General features: G+C 39.6%; 1 protein-coding gene across 2 annotated transcripts; it reads left to right on the forward strand.

Annotated features, from left to right (window-relative positions):
* Positions 1 to 185: 185 nt before the first annotated feature.
* Positions 186 to 17,078, forward strand: brpf3b (bromodomain and PHD finger containing, 3b). Of its 2 annotated transcripts, none has more exons than XM_053504064.1 (13): positions 186 to 538; positions 3,807 to 5,362; positions 7,687 to 7,843; positions 8,063 to 8,194; positions 9,877 to 10,005; positions 10,181 to 10,493; positions 10,724 to 10,993; positions 11,160 to 11,714; positions 12,147 to 12,228; positions 13,420 to 13,514; positions 13,618 to 13,709; positions 14,527 to 14,681; positions 15,633 to 17,078. In XM_053504064.1, exons 2-13 carry the CDS (start codon positions 3,840 to 3,842, stop codon positions 15,814 to 15,816), a joined length of 3,687 nt encoding a protein of 1,228 aa, XP_053360039.1. In that variant the 5' UTR covers positions 186 to 538; positions 3,807 to 3,839; the 3' UTR covers positions 15,817 to 17,078. The 2 variants fall into 2 exon arrangements, with proteins under 2 accessions (XP_053360039.1, XP_053360040.1); XM_053504065.1 differs by lacking the exon at positions 186 to 538 and adding an exon at positions 1,019 to 1,336.
* The last annotated feature ends 1,294 nt before the right edge of the window (positions 17,079 to 18,372 follow it).

Here is an 18,372-nt window from a genome sequence, read left to right on the forward strand (position 1 = left end):
GCACTGAATTACAAACTGCATTTGTTTTTACCAGACCTTAAATAAATACACCTACAACATGATTAATAGCTAAAAAGCAAGACGATGGAAATGGCCTTGCTTTCTGTAAAGGGGCGTGTTCTTGCTATCTTGACTGAAAGCCCCACTCTTCTCCCTCTGTATCAGCTTAGCTTACTATCTAGCAAGCCAACGTCGGTACATTATGTGGCTGAAAATAGCCTGGTTAGCTTAGCTCGCTAGCTTTTTTCTGTCAGAGAAATCTGTTCAGGATTGTGAAAGTGTGAAGTGTCCTTGCTTGTGTTTACGGGGGAATTAATCATGGTTGCCTTGATAAGAACTAGAAGACATTTCCACTGCCGTACCATGAAACACTGAGGACTTTTAAGGGGATGTTTTATCGCTGAATTTTTTTTTTTTGCCGGCTTTTTTTCCCCCTCTGAAAGCCAGGAGCTAGCGGGCGCGAAAACAGGAGGCTCTGCAGAAGGCTCAAGCTCGGGTGTTTTTTGGGTTTTTTTGGCGTTTCTGATTGAAAGAAAAGGTAATTCTGGACATATTTACATGTCTGAAATGTATTTAAAACTTATTCAGTGAATGTTTTGCCAAAATGCAGTCTGGTCAATGTCAGTCAGCAGTTAGCAAAACAGTAGCCTGGATAATAGCTACGTATGGTTGAGTTTTTAAACCTAACTACTGACACCATTTCCATCCTCACTGACAACGTTTACGGTTTGGGCAAGCCTTCAATTCGTATTCAAATGCCTGGAAGTGCACTGCTGCCACGGGGAAATCGTAAAAATTTCGCGTGACAGTCCTGTTACCATGGACCTGAAGTTCTGCTAGACCGTTAATATGGCTGACATTTCGTTCTAGCACCGAGCTCGCGCAACCTATCCTGACTAGCTAGCTCCACTCGACTGTGATTGGTCAGACGAGATCTCGAGGCACGTACTGCTTATTGTGATTGGCTGTTTGGGTTGCTGCTGGTGCGCTGGGGAAACTTGCTAGTTCTTGGCGGCGGTCTGACTTGAGTGATCAAGAACTTTCACACAACTTTTTCGATCTGCGGATCATAGTCAGGATTAGAAGCGAAGCCGAAAGTGTTAGTCAACTTTGCCCTAATGTGTATGCTAAAATGAGTGGCGTGTTAACCGATTAAAAGGCGAAGTACCGGAGGCCTTGAGCGTAATATTAAAGTCCCGCCCCCCCGGAGACGGCAAAAATAAAAACACTCGGCGAACTGTCTTGACTAATCTTTTAACTAATTCGCCTTGTATTTTGCGTCTTATGAACAGTTCATAGATGTAATCATCGACCTTGTTGTCTTACCAACATTACGGTATGTGTCTGGTTATTATTTACTTTATGCAGTGCTTGTTTAGGTTAGTTTTTGATAGTGTAACTAGCTAGTTAACTCATTCAGTACATATTTTATGTTGTTCATCAGTACCATTATTTTTTAATCATAGACAGTATACTTTACTTTATTTATAAGTTTATAATCTGTCCAAGTTGTGAACTTTTGATGCACAATTTCGTAAGAAATAATTTACAATGATTATGCTAGTTTTACTGAGATATTGTATTTAAGATACTCTTGTGAATTATAAATAACTGTAAATGATATTATATTTATAAAAAAAAGTTATTAATATTTTCGAAACCCGTCTTGGATTTGTCACCACTTCCGGTGAGAAGCAGCGCGCGCATCTCATTTAAAGGCACATGACTTCATAACTGTAAACAAACACGTCCCTTTGATGCTCCTGAGCGCGCGTGCTGCAGAAGTCTGCTGAGTGAGTGAAGTTCACCTGTCTCACAATTAACCCGATTGTGACGCTCCACATTTCTGCATAGTTTATATTCTGGGCTTTTAGAAGTTTGCAAACCCCCCCCTTTCTTCAGGCCATTAAAGACATATACAGTACTGTGCACAAGTCTTAGGCATCATATTATCTGTAGTACAACTTTTGTTAAATATGTTTATCATGTATGTCAGGATTATCATGTACAGAGCCATTCACTGTTTCCAAACATGCATTAAAAATTAATAAATAAATAACATTACAGAATAATATATTCTTTATATTGCATAGCCTGTAAAAAAAAAAAAAAAAAAAAAGGGTTGGTGGTTAGTTAGCACTGTCGCCTCGCACCTCCAGGGTCGAGGGTACGATTCCCTTTTCAGGTCTATTGCATGTTCTCCCTGTGCTTAGTGGGTTTTCTCCAGGTACACAGGTTTCCTCATACAGTCCAAAAACATGCAGATTAGGTAAGATTGTTTTTGTTAGTCTTTTGGCTATTCCCATCGTACATAACTTTGCACAGGTTTTACGTTGTATGCCCTTCCTGATGCAACCTTCCCATTTTATCCGGGCTTGGGACCGGCACTGGATCCAGTGGCTGGGGTTTTGGGCATTGGGTGGGAATCTACCCGGATCTTCTGCATGGAAGGCTGGAAACATACCACTGAGCCACCATTGCCTTGCAGATTAGGCTGATTGGCGTTCTGTAAGTGTGTGTCCTGCGATAGATTGGCACCCCGTCCAGGGTGTACCTCGCCTCGTGCCCCAAGTCTCCTGGGATGTAGTATCCTTTATACAGGATAAAGCGGTATAAACAATGAGGGAGTGTAAAAGAAAGCAAGATATTACAAGACCAGTTTTTAGCTGGAAACTAATAGTTATAATAATAATAATAATAATAATGTACTCTCCTGGGTTTTGTATGAAAATAGAAAGGAGCAAGTGTGATAAGGTTACCAGAAGAACTCTTATTGTCCTGCAATATAAAACTGCACACATCTGTATTTAACATTTCTGCATATTTTCTAGCAAAGACTTTTCATACCAAATGTTTATTTTATTACTCTTTACTGACCTTTAGAAGTTTATTTTATGTAGAAATGTTTTTAAAAACATCTTTGATTATGGCATTCTTTTGTGCCCAAGGCTTTTACACAGTACTGTAAGTAAAACCAGGTTTTACTGAGTGTGCTAGAGAGAGAGTTTTTTGTGCAAAACCCAGGAGAATTCATTATTATTATTATTATTATTTACTTATTTATTTTTAAAATAAAATAATCTTAGGCACCATGTTTTCTTTAGTATTAGTAATTGAGTTGTATGTGTTTATCATTTCTGTATTATGTTCAAAATTATTAATTATTTCCAAATATACATAAAGAGTTTATATTAATGTCACAAGAATATTTGCATGCCTGTAAAGAAAGCAATGAATTACATGACAAAAAAATTCCAGCTGAAGAGGGGAGAAAAAAAAACGATTTATGCAAAGTAAAACTGCTGGTAGGTTTTACTGAGCATGCTGGAGAATAGAAAGGAGCGTATGAGCTCTTCTGGTAGCTTTATCACACTTGCTTGTTTTTTACTTTCATTCAAAAACTAGGAACCTACATTATTTCATTTTATTCTGTTTATTTATTTATTTATTTATTTATTTATTTTCCGTTTTCATCCAAAAACTGGTCTGGCAGGTGATGTGTAGCTTTCTTCACAGGCATGCAGATATTTTTCTGTAATGTTATTATTTATTACTTTTTAATCTATGTTTGGAAATGATGAATGGTTTTGTATATTATAATAATAAGAATACAGACATGATAAAAACGTGTAACAATTTGTACTAAAGATAAAATCGTGCCTAGATTTTTGCACAGGACTGTAAGTTAATGCAGTAATTGACACAATTTAAACTATATGTATTAAAAAACTGAAATAATAGCACTAGGGATGTACTACACAAAATTATTATTTTATTATTAATTAATAAAAATTTTTGGTGTGTAGGTCCAGGCTCAGCGTGGCTGCGTAAAGGTGTCCATGAGAAAGCCACGCCGGAGAGGGGGCCTCCCCGGGGGTTTAGGCGCCAGGAAAAGCGATGCGGCTACACCTCGAGGTGGGGGAGCTCGGGGGGCCACGCAGCCCCGCTCTCCCTCCCCCTACAGACTCAAAGTTTCCCCGACGCGAGAGACCCTGACTTACGCCCAGGCTCAGAAAATAGTGGAGGTGGATCTGGATGGGCGGTTGCACCGCATTAGCATCTTCGACCCGCTGGCCATCATCACGGAGGACGAAATGATGGCACAGGACATGGCCGAGTGCAACAGCAACAAAGAGAACAGCGAGCAGGCTTCGTCGGCCATCGTGACCAGCCCAAACCGCAGGTCTGTAAGCCAGAAGGGCAGAAAGAAGGACTCGAAAAATGCATCTTCTTCTACTTCTTCCTCTCAGAACTCGCACAGACAGCATCACGCGCATCATAACCCTGCCCAGCAGCACAACAACAACAGCTGCTCAGCCTTACCCGAGCCCACTTTTAGGGTTCTCGAGTCGTTTGAGCCCATCGAGGCTCCACCACTCCCCACCGCCTATTATCGCTACATAGAGAAATCGCCGGAGGAGCTGGAAGCCGAGGCCGAGTATGACATGGATGAGGAGGACGCGGCCTGGCTGGAGGTGATGAACGAGAAGCGGTCATCTGATGGCCAGACGGCCGTATCGGCAGACACCTTCGAACTTCTGATGGACCGGCTAGAGAAGGAATCGTTCCTGGAGTCAAGAATCCCTCAGGCTGCCGTGGACGAGGACGCCTTCTGCTGCGTGTGCCTGGACGACGAGTGCCTCAACAGCAACGTGATCTTATTCTGCGACGTGTGCAACCTGGCCGTGCACCAGGAGTGCTACGGCGTGCCATACGTGCCCGAGGGCCCTTGGCTTTGCCGCCGTTGCCTTCAGTCTCCCTCTCGGCCCGTGGGCTGTGCGCTGTGCCCGAACAAAGGCGGCGCGTTCAAGCAGACGAACGACGGGCGCTGGGCGCATGTGGTGTGTGCCATCTGGATTCCCGAGGTGTGCTTCGCAAACACGGTATTTCTCGAGCCCATCGAGGGTGTGAACAACATCCCAGCGGCACGCTGGAGGCTGACGTGCTACCTGTGCAAGCAGAAGGGCCAGGGTGCATCTATTCAATGCCACAGAGCCAACTGCTACACGGCGTTTCACGTCACGTGTGCCCAGAGGGCCGGACTCTTTATGAAAATCGAGCCGGTACGCGAGACCACAGCCAACGGTATGACGTTCTCGGTGAAGAAGACAGCATTCTGCGAGGCGCACTCGCCCCCCGAGAAGGAGGGCTCGGACGACGAAGAGAACGGAGGGAGGGTGGTGGGCTGCCGGGCCAGTCGAGGAATGAGCGCCTACGCGCCGAGTCCTCAGCTGATAAGGTCTCTGAAAAGCAATAAGAAAGACGGCAATAAGAAAAAGAAGAAGGGGAAGAAAAGTCCAGAGGTGCCATCCAAAAAAGCATCAACACCTCTGGTCACCGTGCCCCAGATTCCCACACACAGGTGAGTAGGTCTGTGAAGATGGGTAACGCGACCACGGTCAATATGATGAGGTGATGAGGTCAATGATAAACAATTTTTTTGCTTTGCTTAACATTAAGAAAACCCTTGAATAGCTTTTATTTATTCCTGGATCAACTTTTAAAATGTGTAACAGATCTCCAGGATCAGGATATTCTCCAGGAATTTCTTACTGCATGTTTAAAATGCATTTGTAACCCCCCAACTGTTTATTTTTTTTCCTGTGTTTATCTTCAAGTCTTTTTTTACATTAGGGCCCTCGGAATTATTTTTGAGAACACCAAACCCCAAAGTCTGGTTAATTTTAATCAGTCGTTCGAATACAGCGTACTCGTGCACGGATCGAATCTGATATGGATAAATTGATACGGAAGCCAATCGTACCTGAGAATCGCTGATTAGACACGATGTCCTGGGTGTCGTCGTTCTCGTCCAAAAAAAATTCATCCTCCGACCTGCACAGTCGTAGTTGAGACAGTAGGAAGGCATACTAGAGCATTGCTCTTTACTTTTTTTTATTATTATTGTTTTCGGAATATCAATAATATTGGGCATAGAGCGAAGGTTAACTTCGTCGTTCTCTTCTTCTTGTGTTTAACGGCGGCCCACAAAGCATAGTTGCGTACTGCCATCTGTGTATCTGAGAGTAAGTGTGTGAGAAAGGAAAGCAAAAAAAGAATGTGAAATGCTTAAATGTAAGTGTCACCTGTGATGTGAGAACACCCTAAGTGTCTCGTCTAACACATTTTTAGGGTTTATTTATTTATTAATTTTTTAATAATTGATCTGACTATCCACTAGCATGTAAAATAATGTACAAATACACAATAATAGTATAAAAGCCTATTGCCCACCACTGTTTATACTAGTGTTAATTTAAATTTTTAGTTTAAAATTTAAGTCAACTAAAAGTTTAGACATTTTTGTCTAGTTTTACTCAGTAAAAACGTAACATTTTAGCAATACGATTATCTTTAATTAACTCTACAGTCAATCTAGTCTAGCCAAAAGCTATTTTTAAAGGTTTTTTTACAAAATCATTATTTTAACATTTAAAATGTAAGTTTTCATCTGATGTTTTCAGCTAATTATATTTATTTTAAACCAATTTATTTTTGGCAAAATACACCACAACATAATGATGTTAACATGTGATAACATAATGACCACAAAGTGTAAAACTGGGTGATTATTATGGTACACTGCCACAGATTTGTGGCATTTTCTCCAGCAACTGTGTTTCCCACACTGTTTCCCCTTCGATATTACTACACATCAGCTTTTTTCCTCTGGTTCAATATGAAGAAAAATATCAGGGCCCAAATATCGCCTCTTCTCTTTCCCCCGAGAGATACTGCTGTGATGACGAAGAGTTAAAGATGACTGAGCTTGTAACGTCCCGTCACTGTACGCGCAAACTACTTATGCCGCGCGCCTTGACCCGGGAAACACCCTGCTCACGCCGTATTGAGTGAATACCATTATTGTTCATTCATATCGGTGACGTCTCATCATCATCTCGTCTTAGTCACAGGGAAAAAAAGGTCGTCAATGAATATTTTCCTTCATTATTTTAGTTGACGAAATTAACAGTAGTTTATACGTAGTAAAGATGGGAGGGGGTCAATTCTGATTTGAATCTTGATTTGATTTGAATGACTTTGTGGCATTGTGTTATCAAAAGTTAATAATTAGTCTCAAGCCACGTGCGTCCGCGTTCTCACAACTGTTTAAAACGTTCAAGCTTTTGTAGGCATTTTAGGTTGTAAAATGTGGCTGTTTCCTTAGAATGCTACAGGTGGTTCACTCCAAACTATTCCATACTGCCATACCATGTCGTTGTAAGGCAATACTGTTGTATTTGAAGTAAGTTTGTATTGTTTAATTATACTAAGTTGTTCAACTCGGTTGTAAAGCTGTTAAATAAAGCTTAGGTATAAAACCTTAAAAAAATTATTTATCAAACTTTTTATTATTTTGTAATGGTTCAAGATCTGAAAATTGTAGCAATCCGGGGAAAATTCAATATCGAATTGGGATGTTTATTAAATTGTGATGCTCACAGAATTGTAATATTAACTGAATTGGCATTGTAATAGGTATCGTGATAATATTGTATCAGGCAGTGACTGGTGATTCTGATTGCTAGTATCTAACATACATACTTTTACAATTGTAAAATTACCTACTAAGAAGTTTGCTTATTTCTGTATCTGCATAATTGCATAAGTGGAATATGTCCTAAGTAATCACGTGTTTATTTACACACGTTAATTGATTTATTTGTTTACTGTTGTCATCTACAGGTTAAACAAAGTTTTTAAAGGTATCATTATTCAAAAGAAGAACTATTTTATGCAGCGGTTGCACAATTATTGGTTACTGAAGCGTCAGTCACGTAACGGAGTACCTCTCATACGCCGGTTGCACTCGCATCTGCAGGCCCAGAGGAGCACCGATCAGGTGTGTGTGTGTGGTGCTATTTATTTATTTGTTTATGTATTTATTTATTTATTTTGATTGAGGCTTTTCTTTGCTAACTAAAGCCATAGTGATGGTTAAATCAGTTAACTTGCCAAGTACAACCGTACACACTGTTATTATGAAGAGTCTCCATGTGTCTTTTATCACATGTATAAGGCAATCTAATAGCAAGTGCCTTTTGTGTTTGTGTGTCGATAGACCGAACCAGACGAGAAGGTCAGCGCTGTACGAGAAGAACTCAAATACTGGCAGAAGTTGCGTCATGATTTGGAGAGAGCGCGGCTGCTGGTGGAGCTCATCCGGAAGAGAGAGAAACTAAAGAGGGAGCAGGTACTCTCAGGGGTTAAAATGTAATACAGTCGAAATTTAAGTGGGGTTATGTTTCTAGGGCACCCGCGAATTGTGGGGGGGGGAAAAAGCGCAAAATTTGGATGTAGTATAAAAATAATTAAATAAATAAAAAACTATGAATGCTTTTTTTATAGTTTAAACCCTAAATATGCTCCCAAAACACTTTAATTTCATTTAAAACTTGGTTTAATGCATTACTCAAAAAAAATACTGTACAGTACTGTGCTGCTGTGTCTCCCGCAGTACTAGGATGTAAAATACAGATGTTACCCCTCTATATGTACTGTAACTCATGCAAGCGTGTTTTCTTTGGTGTGCGCTGTCGTTTTCTTTGGTATCAGTACCGTAGGGTGATTTGGTAATAATTCACCATCACAAGCTGTGTTTTCCCTCTACAGTTGCTTTGTGTTCTCTCTACAGTACTAAAAAAAAATGTGTAAGGTTTTATATTTTATTAGAAAATTCATCCAACTTTTCATGGCAATACAAGTTAATAATTTTTTTAAATTCCAAAAATTTCCATATGGAATATAATACTGTATATACTTTTAAGTACTGTAAAAAAAGAGTATTAAACAGTCAACCACTTTTCCTACGAAGCTAACTAATAATTGTTGGCTGGTTTATTAGTCAGGTTCTAAGGAAAAATCTGCGAACGACTAAAGCCGCGAACTCTGAACCGCGACTTCACGGGGGGTCGACTGTATAACAATTTTTTTTTTTAAAGAAAATAATATTTATAATAATAATGTATTTTATTTATAGAGGCGCTTTTCTAGTCACCCAAGATCCCCATCGGAAATTCGAACAAGCGACAAATAATTAACATCAAGTAATATATAAAATAAAATAATATTAGATAAAACTTATATGAAGGTTTGAGTGCAGCCTTACATCGAGCGCTTCTGTATAAATATGTCTTATGCCGTGATTTAAACATGGTCTGGAGTGTCTATATTAAGGACGCTTTCTGGACGAAGAGCAGCAAGACTGAAACGAGGAGGGTTTTTTTTTTAGGTGAGAGGAGTGTAAAACTGTACGAGCTCTGATGAGTAAGGAGGAGCAAGGTTATAGAGCGCTGTGAAAGTGAGGAGAAGAATTTTAAACTATCCAATATTCGATACAGAGCCGGTGGAGTCGTTTGGTGGGAGTCATGTGATGTCGTGAATTACAGTAATCAGTACGAGATGTGACCGATGCATGTGCCGAAATGAGAAATGTCACAAAGATAAAGGCGACATGATTTGCCGACACTTAATATTAGGGCAGAGTGTTATCATATAATTACAATATATTAATGTTCAAAGTGTAATCAATTTCATTACTTGCTGTGGTTTACCCATTTTCAACAAAGAGCATGGCTTCATACCCAGCCTCATCAGAGACTGCCGTGCCTTGATTCATGTTCTAGCAGTTCAATGCAGTTTCAGTTGTTCGAACGAACAAACAAGTATCCTTTCAGCTTTGGCTCTAACTAATGCAATAAGTAGTTTTAAAATGAAGCACCTGCTATTTTATCCTTTTTGGCCTTGAGTCCAAGATTCTTGCTGTGCCATGGGTGTTTTTAAACATTATTTTTTCAGAGCAGTCGGTGTCCACCTGGCATAGAGAGAGTAAAATTAGACTAACCGAGCACCTCTCTCTCTCTGTGTGTTGCGCAGGTGAAGGTGCACCAGGCTGTGATGGAGATGCAGCTGACTCCTGGTCTCATGCTGCTGCGCTCCACCCTGGACCAGCTGCAGGAGAAAGATGTAGCACGTATCTTTGCACAGCCGGTTAACCTTAAAGAGGTACGAATACCAAGTATTATCATTTCTGAAAGTACATGTAGATGGAAGTCGTAAGAAAAGAGATTCATAATATTCTAATATTTGCAATTTTTCTTATTTTATTTTTCCATTTTTCCCTTTCATACTGTGTATGCCGTCTCTCTTTCTGCTTATAATGCATTTAATTGCCTCCCAGGTACCTGATTACCTGGAGTTCGTCTCTCAGCCCATGGACTTCTCCGCCATAAGGGTCAAACTGGAGGCTCACCAGTACCGAACGCTGTCTGACCTGGAGGCCGACTTCAACCTCATGATCTCCAACTGCCTCCTTTATAACGCTAAGGACACTGTGTTTTACAAAGCGGCGGTGCGTCTGAGGGAATTAGGGGGCGCGATCCTGCGCCATGCACAGCGGCAGGCCCACAACACGGGGCTGGACCCTCACACGGGCATGCACCTACCAGAGTCGCCACATAAAAAAGACTACTACCGTTGCACCCTGGAGGACGGTGAGTGACAAAGGACAAAACACACCCATCATTTTAGACCCGTGTGTCTGATTTGACAATAATAATTTATTATATTTATACAGTATTAGTATAAGTTTATACTAATATATTTATTATAAGTACTATTTATAGTACAGAGTTTAAACATTTTTAATGAATTATGATTAGTACAGATGACTGAGTTATCCAGATTTTATTATGTACTCATCAGTACTCTTTATATTGTGCAGTGGACACCCTGCTCGACCCTGAGAACAGGCTGCACATGACGGTAGAAGACCAGCTAAAGGAACTCCTGGATAAGCTGGACGTTGTGACGTCGATGCGCTCAAGCGGAGCCCGCACACGACGCATTCGACTCCTACGCAAAGAGATCAACAATGTCCGCTATCGCCGTAACTCCCACCTCTCTAACGGAGACGCCGAGCAGGAGGACGACGAGGATGATGAGGAGAAAGACATGGACGCTGAAAATAACCTGTCCTCATTCTCAGACAAAGGTAACTTTTTTTTATTAACTAGATATTTATTAATGTCAGTGAAAGGAAATATTATAGATGTAAGTTTTAGGTAATGTTTAGAAGCTTTTTTTAATGATTGCTCTGAACACCTTTAGCTGTTACTAACCTGATGTCTCTTTAACTCTCTTTTTTTTTTCCCCCCTAGATGATTGTAAATCTACCCCACCTCCCACCCTGGAGCCCTCTGGTCTTGCTTTATCCCCACCTCCTGGAGAGACCCCTCTGGATCCTCCAACTCTCCGGCCAATGACCGATCCCAAAACCATGTCCCCTCCTGAACCCCTCAAACCAAGCACTGAGAGTCGCGACGCAGATTCTGAGGTCGACACGGCCTCACAAAACTCTAGAGTTCGAGAGACACCTCCTGTGTTGTCTCCCAGCGAGGGAAAGCTGCTCAACGGCATCTCAAACACTGAATCTCCTACACGACCCGTTTCGGGGGGAGTGGGTCGCCGAACCGCCATCCTGTTCAGAAAAGCGAAAAACGGTGCCAAACTGCATCGTGACAAGGACAATCAGCTGCAGAACGGCGAAAGTAGAACGCCGCAACGCCCTGCTCCTCCAACTACCACTACTACCCCTGTAACCACAGAGGCACCCGCTCCACCCGTCCTCACCCCGGCCAATCAGAGACCTCGGAGCCGCAGCGCGAGTCCCGAAGAGCGACGGGAGAAGACCCCGCCTCGCTCAATAGAAACTGGTATAACTGCTAACTTTTGTAATGACTACTTTGTTGTAGAATGAGTAATTGTCTAAGGGTATTAACCTCGATGATTCTTTCACTGTACTGCTCGTTAACGGCAGAATCGTGGTTGTTGTTTAAAATTACTCATTTATATATAGCAACGCTAAAGAAAGATTATTTAAAGCATAGCTGTGAGATAAGTGAATAAACTCTTACTATAGAATCAATAATATGATCATTATGAATAAAATATTAACAGGTTAGCACAATGATTTGTTTTATTGGCTCATAAAATAAGATAAAAAAGTTAGACCTGAACTGTATGTGGCTTTCTGTAAGCTGGTGAGAATCTTAAGTCATATTTTAAGCAGGGTCTGTGGTTTCGGCAGTTGCTTATCTCTTTAGGCCTTACTCATTTCTAAAGAAGTCGTTCTTGTGTGTTCACAGCTCTTACAAACGGATTCAAAAAGCACAAAGACGGCGGTTCAGACTCTGACGGCAGCTCCTCACCCATAGTCAAAAAGGAAATGTGAGACACTACTGCACAAGTCATTTTACATTTGATTAAGTCAGTTTGAAAGTGCCGAGTGGTTAAAATGTTAAAATGTAATGTTTATGAGTGGTGTGCTTAAGCTGTGGTCATTTAGACAACTTGTTAAAAAATAAAATAAAGTAGAAAGTTAGAGACATAAAGTCAGGTCCATAAGTGTTTGAACAGCAACACAGCTGTTGTATTTCTGCCTCTGTACAAAAAAGGCAGGAGATTGATTTGAGATTAAGGAGCTGAGATGTGATGAAGTGTAGACCTTCAAATTTAATTTAATTAAACTGTTTAGGAATTTTACATTTTTACAAGCTCAAAAGTAATTGGACAAACTATTATGTCAAATATGAGTATAATTTTTAATACTTGCATCAACTGTCTACCTGAAATCAGAATTTCCTTCTCATGAGCTTCTTCTGCCAGGTCTTTACTGTAACTTTTTTTTTTTACCTGCTGTTTGCTTATAAGTCTCTCTGGCTTCGGCTACGTTTGATTGATGATGTGGCCTGCTTTGGATCATGAGCCCTTCCTTTCCTTCTCCATATTCCTCTCTTCCAGTCATTCATGATACAACGTAATCCTAGTTTCATAGTACCACAGCATGACTACATGTTGTGAAGGGTTTTTTTCTTCAACAAGAAAATTATTCTGCGATTAGCCACTTGATAGTTTTCCATGGGCTTTCTTTTAGGGTTGCTGAGCTCAGCTTGTTTTTAAGGGTGTTGGTTTGGCCAGTTCTAAAGTTTCTGTATCTCTCTGATAGGTGTGTGTTGTTTTAGTTTTTTTGTTGTTGTTGTTTTTTCAGCTTAATGATGGCCTAAACATCTACTAAATGCAAGATCAACTCTAGACCTTTTTATGTCTCTGATTTGTCATTAAATAATAAGGAAACCGGCAAAAATCAGACATCAAACTGTTAATCAGACAATTGTCCAATTACATCTGAGCCTTTAAAAATGGAGGGACCGGGTAAAAAAGACAAAATTTGCTATAATTCCTGAACTCTTATAGCAAAATAATTTTTTTTTAAATCTCTTGAATTTAAGCCTGAAAGTCTACACTTCAATCACATCATGATTTCAAATACGTTTTGGTGGTGTGTAGTACTTTTAGTGTTTGTTTGTTTTGTTTTTAATGACTCTTTAACAGATTACCTTTTTTAAAATATATTTTTAGTACCCTACCACCAAAAAAAAGTCGGGGGAAACCTGCACTGTCCAAAGTACCGTTCCTAGAGACTGTTAACGGAGATTCGGACTACACCGGCCCAGGTAAGACGACTTCAAACTACTGACATCAGCACTTTTTCACGTCAAGTCTACATAAGTATTTCGGTCATCATCATGATCGTGAATGTGTCCTTCTCTTTCTCAGTGGATATGCTGTCAATAGAAAGCGATGCAGAACCCGAGCCTCTGGACCTGGTGTGGGCCAAGTGTCGAGGATATCCGTCGTACCCTGCTCTGGTGAGAAACACAGTGCTCTGCATCAAGACTGAGTTCCTGTGGGCCCTGTTAGTGTTTCAGCAGCCGTTATTCCGATGCCGAAGCAGTCAGATAGGAAGCTTGTAGGACTAAAGCCTGATCTGTGTGTTTCGAGTGTTTTGAAATGACTTTTAATCTGAGAATCAATTTTTATTATAATATAAATATATATATATATATATATATTGTTGTACAAGTCTATGACATATAATTGAATTTATGGAGAGCAAACGAATGAACCTCTAGAAATGTTTTAAATAAGAGTGATACATGTAGGCTTTTCAAATGACCAATTTTATTATCCTGTGGTGATCCATGTGGTACTGTCCAGTCAGCCTGTGCATGTGGAGCCATCAGCAGTAGAAAAAAAGGATCATCCAAGTACATTAGGAAATATTACATGCTGGTATAAAAATGAAAATAACTAGCCAGAAATAGTGAGAATTTATTCGGGAGTGAGCATAAGTGGGATAAATAAAACAGTCCGGTGTACACCTCCAGTCCAGTGTGCAAAAATAAGATTAGAGCAGTAGAACCCAGTCCAGTCTGTTAAATGTGACATTTTATATCACAGCACTTTTTTTTTTTTTTTAAATGGCTTGCTTGTGGGTGTTTTATCTGGCATAATTGGCTGGAGAATTCTTTACCCATCCCATATTTAGTACATTTTAGATTATTACAGGTGCAGGGAAACACTAATGCTAGTTTTAGCAAGTTCTAAACCCTAAAGCATGCCTGAGAGCTTTGACATGTACAACATGTGGATAAATGTTCTATTTTTTTTTTTCCCCTGCTGTAGATCATAGATCCGGACATGCCGGAGGAGGGTGTGTTGCATAATGGCGTGCCCATCCCTGTACCACCTGCGGATGTGTTGCGGCTCGGAGAGCAGAGACAGGAAGAGGCTGGAGAAAAACTTTACCTTGTTCTTTTCTTCGACAACAAGCGCACCTGGTATAAACACCGTAGAGGAACCTTGAGAGTAATTAAGAAATGCATAGCGAAGAGCTAGTGGCATCTAGGGCTGGTAATAAGAGTCCGTCTCATTGTGGGCCGCTGGGATATGTGGGGTTTTAATCATGTTTAAAATCAAATCAGTGTTTAGTTTCAGACATGCCTCTTAAACTGTCTGTGAGACGTGCATCACGTCTGCTGATGTCCCATTACATCCAACATATGTGATATTGACAGCTAGTATATGGCTTATTTCGGGTCGACTTGCTCTCGAAGGAATTCAGAGTTTTGCAGCAGATGGTGCTGCAGCGCTTTAACAAAAATGTAACAGAAAGCCGTCTGACGTCTGACCAAGTGCAGAACAGTGTTTATTTACATTGACATTAATCGCATTACCTGCAGAATCGCAAGGATTCAATTATTTGAGGAAGAATATTTTAAAATAGAACATTAATTATTAGTGAATATACTTAAATAATCCAAAAATCTAAAAACATTGACTAGATGCTGTTAGTCATTGTAAGGCATTATTGTCATTAGAGTTGCTGCGGACCCGAAAATATGTCATTGTCGTTTATGTCCAACCTGGAAATTTTCTTGTCAATGAAGGCGTAAATGTGAATTCAAGCGTAGTATGGTAAGGAGACCTGTATAACGACTGTATAACGGTGCAAATGCTTTAAATAAGCCCTTACATCCTTGAATGACGATCCCGGCCGAGGTGGCTTGGAGCCCACTGCAGTCATTTCTGTGAACATTCTTCCTAAATCCTGAAGAAAAAGTTCCGATTTGACCTGAGCAGATAAATTACTGTTAAGAATTTAACAGTTGATTGTTGATTTAAAATCTTGGCTATATAACAATTGGTTTTAAATTGTTACATTTAAAGTAATATTTAGTTGCCTAAGCGTTTGTAGAAAAGCTCAACTGTTTGTGTCGTTGCTATTGCAGGCAGTGGTTACCTCGGGAGAAGCTTCTGCCTTTGGGAGTAGACGACACAGCGGACAAACTGCGTCTGATGGAGGGCCGAAAGACGAGCATCCGCAAGTCCGTGCAGCTAGCCTACGACCGAGCCATGATCCACCTGAGCCGAGTGCGCAGCGAACACGGCTTTATCGCTTCCAGCTACCTGTAGAGAAGAATCCTAGTGCGCATCACTACCCGAGCTCATCACTACAGCTCAAACAGCATACGCACAGATGGCTGCATCCCCAATCCTCTCGCTCTGCTTGTCTCGTAGAGCAAGAGGTGAAGTTGCTTGAATGCAAGTTCAGTGCATTTCTTTCCAGTGTCAAGAAGGAGTTGCAGCCATGCTTTGTTGTTTTGTTTTTTGTTTTTTTTCCCCCCCTTTTATCCCTTTTTACGGTCTGGGTGGGTTAGAAAAAAACATTTATAATGAACGCAACTGTGAGGGTTTTTTTTTTTTTAAATACTAGTGTCACTTTAAATCTTGTGGTTTAAGCGTGGACCGTCTGAAGGCTGGATAAAGACATCTAACGGTATCTGTTCTCCGACAACGATCGCTTAATACAAAGAAGCGAACAAATCAGCTGGCGAACGCGTGCGGACGTGTGAATGAATCACTGCCATTTTTCTTACGATAGCTTTTTACTTTTTAACGTTTTACAAACCACTTCTTGTATAATGTTAAGACACTCGTGTATATAACTACTTTTTTATCATATATCTAATTTAATTTGGATCTTGTGTATGAATTCGATCACCTGGATGTATGAAGAAATTAGATCTCGCCTGTACATATTTGTTTAAAAAAAAAAAAAACGAGAAAGACCAAAAAAAAAAAAAAAAGATCAGATCACTGGCTTGCTGCGAAAAAAAAAGTGTATCCTGCTTGTCCTTGACTGTGTGTGCGTACATTCATTCAGTTGCAAGAAAAATATATACTTAGAGTTTCATGTCTGATTTGCAGCCAGTTGTCTGTGGTTAAATATTATCACTTTTTGATACACAGAAATGTAATTTATTTATGGAACACAGAGAGAGAGCGAGAGAGAGAGAGATAGAAAGAATTAAATTATATATTGGTTGAAGATTCAAATCAAAGCTTATTTAAGGTAAACTATTGAAATGGGTTTTTAAAAGAAGATGGGCTTTGTGACCTTAAGTTAGTTATGTTCAGCTTTTTAAAGATGTATGTGCTGTAAGGAAGATGTTCACAAACTGTTAGACAGTTAAAATCCCTTTTTGTTTTTGCACCATGAAGCACAGAGCCTGTATTTATTATAGAACGTTGTTGAGCTTGTACCTGTTTATAAGATGTTGAAGTTTTACGCTTGTATAAACTGCAGATTTTACCTACTTGCCAAAATATCATGTCTGAAACAGTATTTTCTCATGTGGGGGAAATAAATGTTCTATTGAAACTCTTAATTCTTACATGGCTTTATTTGGGATTCTTTTTTTTTTTTACTAATCTCTTCTTTCATAATTGTACCATCTCCTACTGAGATCTATATGTACATGTAGCCCAAGTAAAGGAGTTGTATATAACACATACGGATGGGAATCACTGTTGGTATCATGATTTTATAAATATTCAATTAAATTTTATTTATACAGGTAGTCCCTGACTTACAAACAAGTTCCGTTCCGGGCACACATTCATAAGTCAGATTTGTTCTTAAGTCCAATAATGTGAGTCTTATACGCCTTTAACACGGCATATAAGCTGCTGAAGTTGACACTGCCAGGCAGGAGGTCTAAAGGAAGACCAAAGAGAAGATTTATGGATGTAGTGAGAGGGGACATAAAGTTAGAGGGTGTGAGAAAAGAGGATGCAGAGGACAGGGTTGGATGGAGACCGATGATTCGCTGTGGCGACACCTGAAACTGAACAACCCGAAAGACAAAGAAGAAGATATAATGTATGGCATACCAATCCACTTGTCTAGATCTGTCCCCTTTCCCACACTGCCATCATGTGGCAGTGTGGGAACTATAAAAACTATATAGTATGAAAACTATATTCAAACTTAAGGAACTTAATCTCACATGTTAGTGTTGTCTCTGCTTCTTTAAATTGCGAGGAGAATTCTAAACATCATTTTTTCTTAAAGCTGTTTTGCATTCTATTAGACTGTTTTGTTGAGGATTTTCTGAAATTAAGATTATTCACCATCAGGACAGCCATTTTCTATCATCGTGCTCCCACACATAATGATGGAAATATACTGGATTTTAGACATTTTAAACATTTACTGACGCACTGAAAATATTGTATATAATTGTAAATATACACACACACACCAACACCTATGCATGCACAAATTATGTAAAATATATCTAGGGGAAAAAAAGCATTTTCTTAATTCAATTGGCCAAAACAAGGTTTTAGTGCTAAAAAAAAGTCTCATCTAGATGAAAAAGTACATTTTAATATAATACCATTTTTCATAATACTTATTGCTTCTTATCTCCCAATCCATGCTTCGTTATTTTAAACATGCATACATGTTTATATTTTTATCAAATAAAAAGAAACACATTTGCTAAATACAATTTTATGCCCTTTTATGTAGTGTCTGTAATTTCACATTTTTCATCAAATCTTTTATCAAGATGAAACTTGGCCAACTTGGCCTGGAAATTTTAAAGGTAAATGTGTTAACAATAATTATTTGGTAGATTACAAAAACTTTAAAAAAAAAAAAAAAAAATTAACTAAATAAAC

This window comes from Clarias gariepinus, chromosome 9, assembly GCF_024256425.1.
Source record: "Clarias gariepinus isolate MV-2021 ecotype Netherlands chromosome 9, CGAR_prim_01v2, whole genome shotgun sequence".
In the NCBI taxonomy this organism is placed as follows: Eukaryota; Metazoa; Chordata; class Actinopteri; order Siluriformes; family Clariidae; genus Clarias; species Clarias gariepinus.

What these genes read in the sequence shown, in the direction of transcription:
- brpf3b (XM_053504064.1), top strand. Translation starts at nt 3,840, where the DNA reads ATGAGAAAGCCACGCCGGAGAGGGGGCCTCCCCGGGGGTTTAGGCGCC. An exon ending in CCCCAGATTCCCACACACAG is followed by an intron (nt 5,363 to 7,686) that starts GTGAGTAGGTCT and finishes TGTCATCTACAG; the next exon opens with GTTAAACAAAGTTTTTAAAG. An exon ending in CCCAGAGGAGCACCGATCAG is followed by an intron (nt 7,844 to 8,062) that starts GTGTGTGTGTGT and finishes GTGTGTCGATAG; the next exon opens with ACCGAACCAGACGAGAAGGT.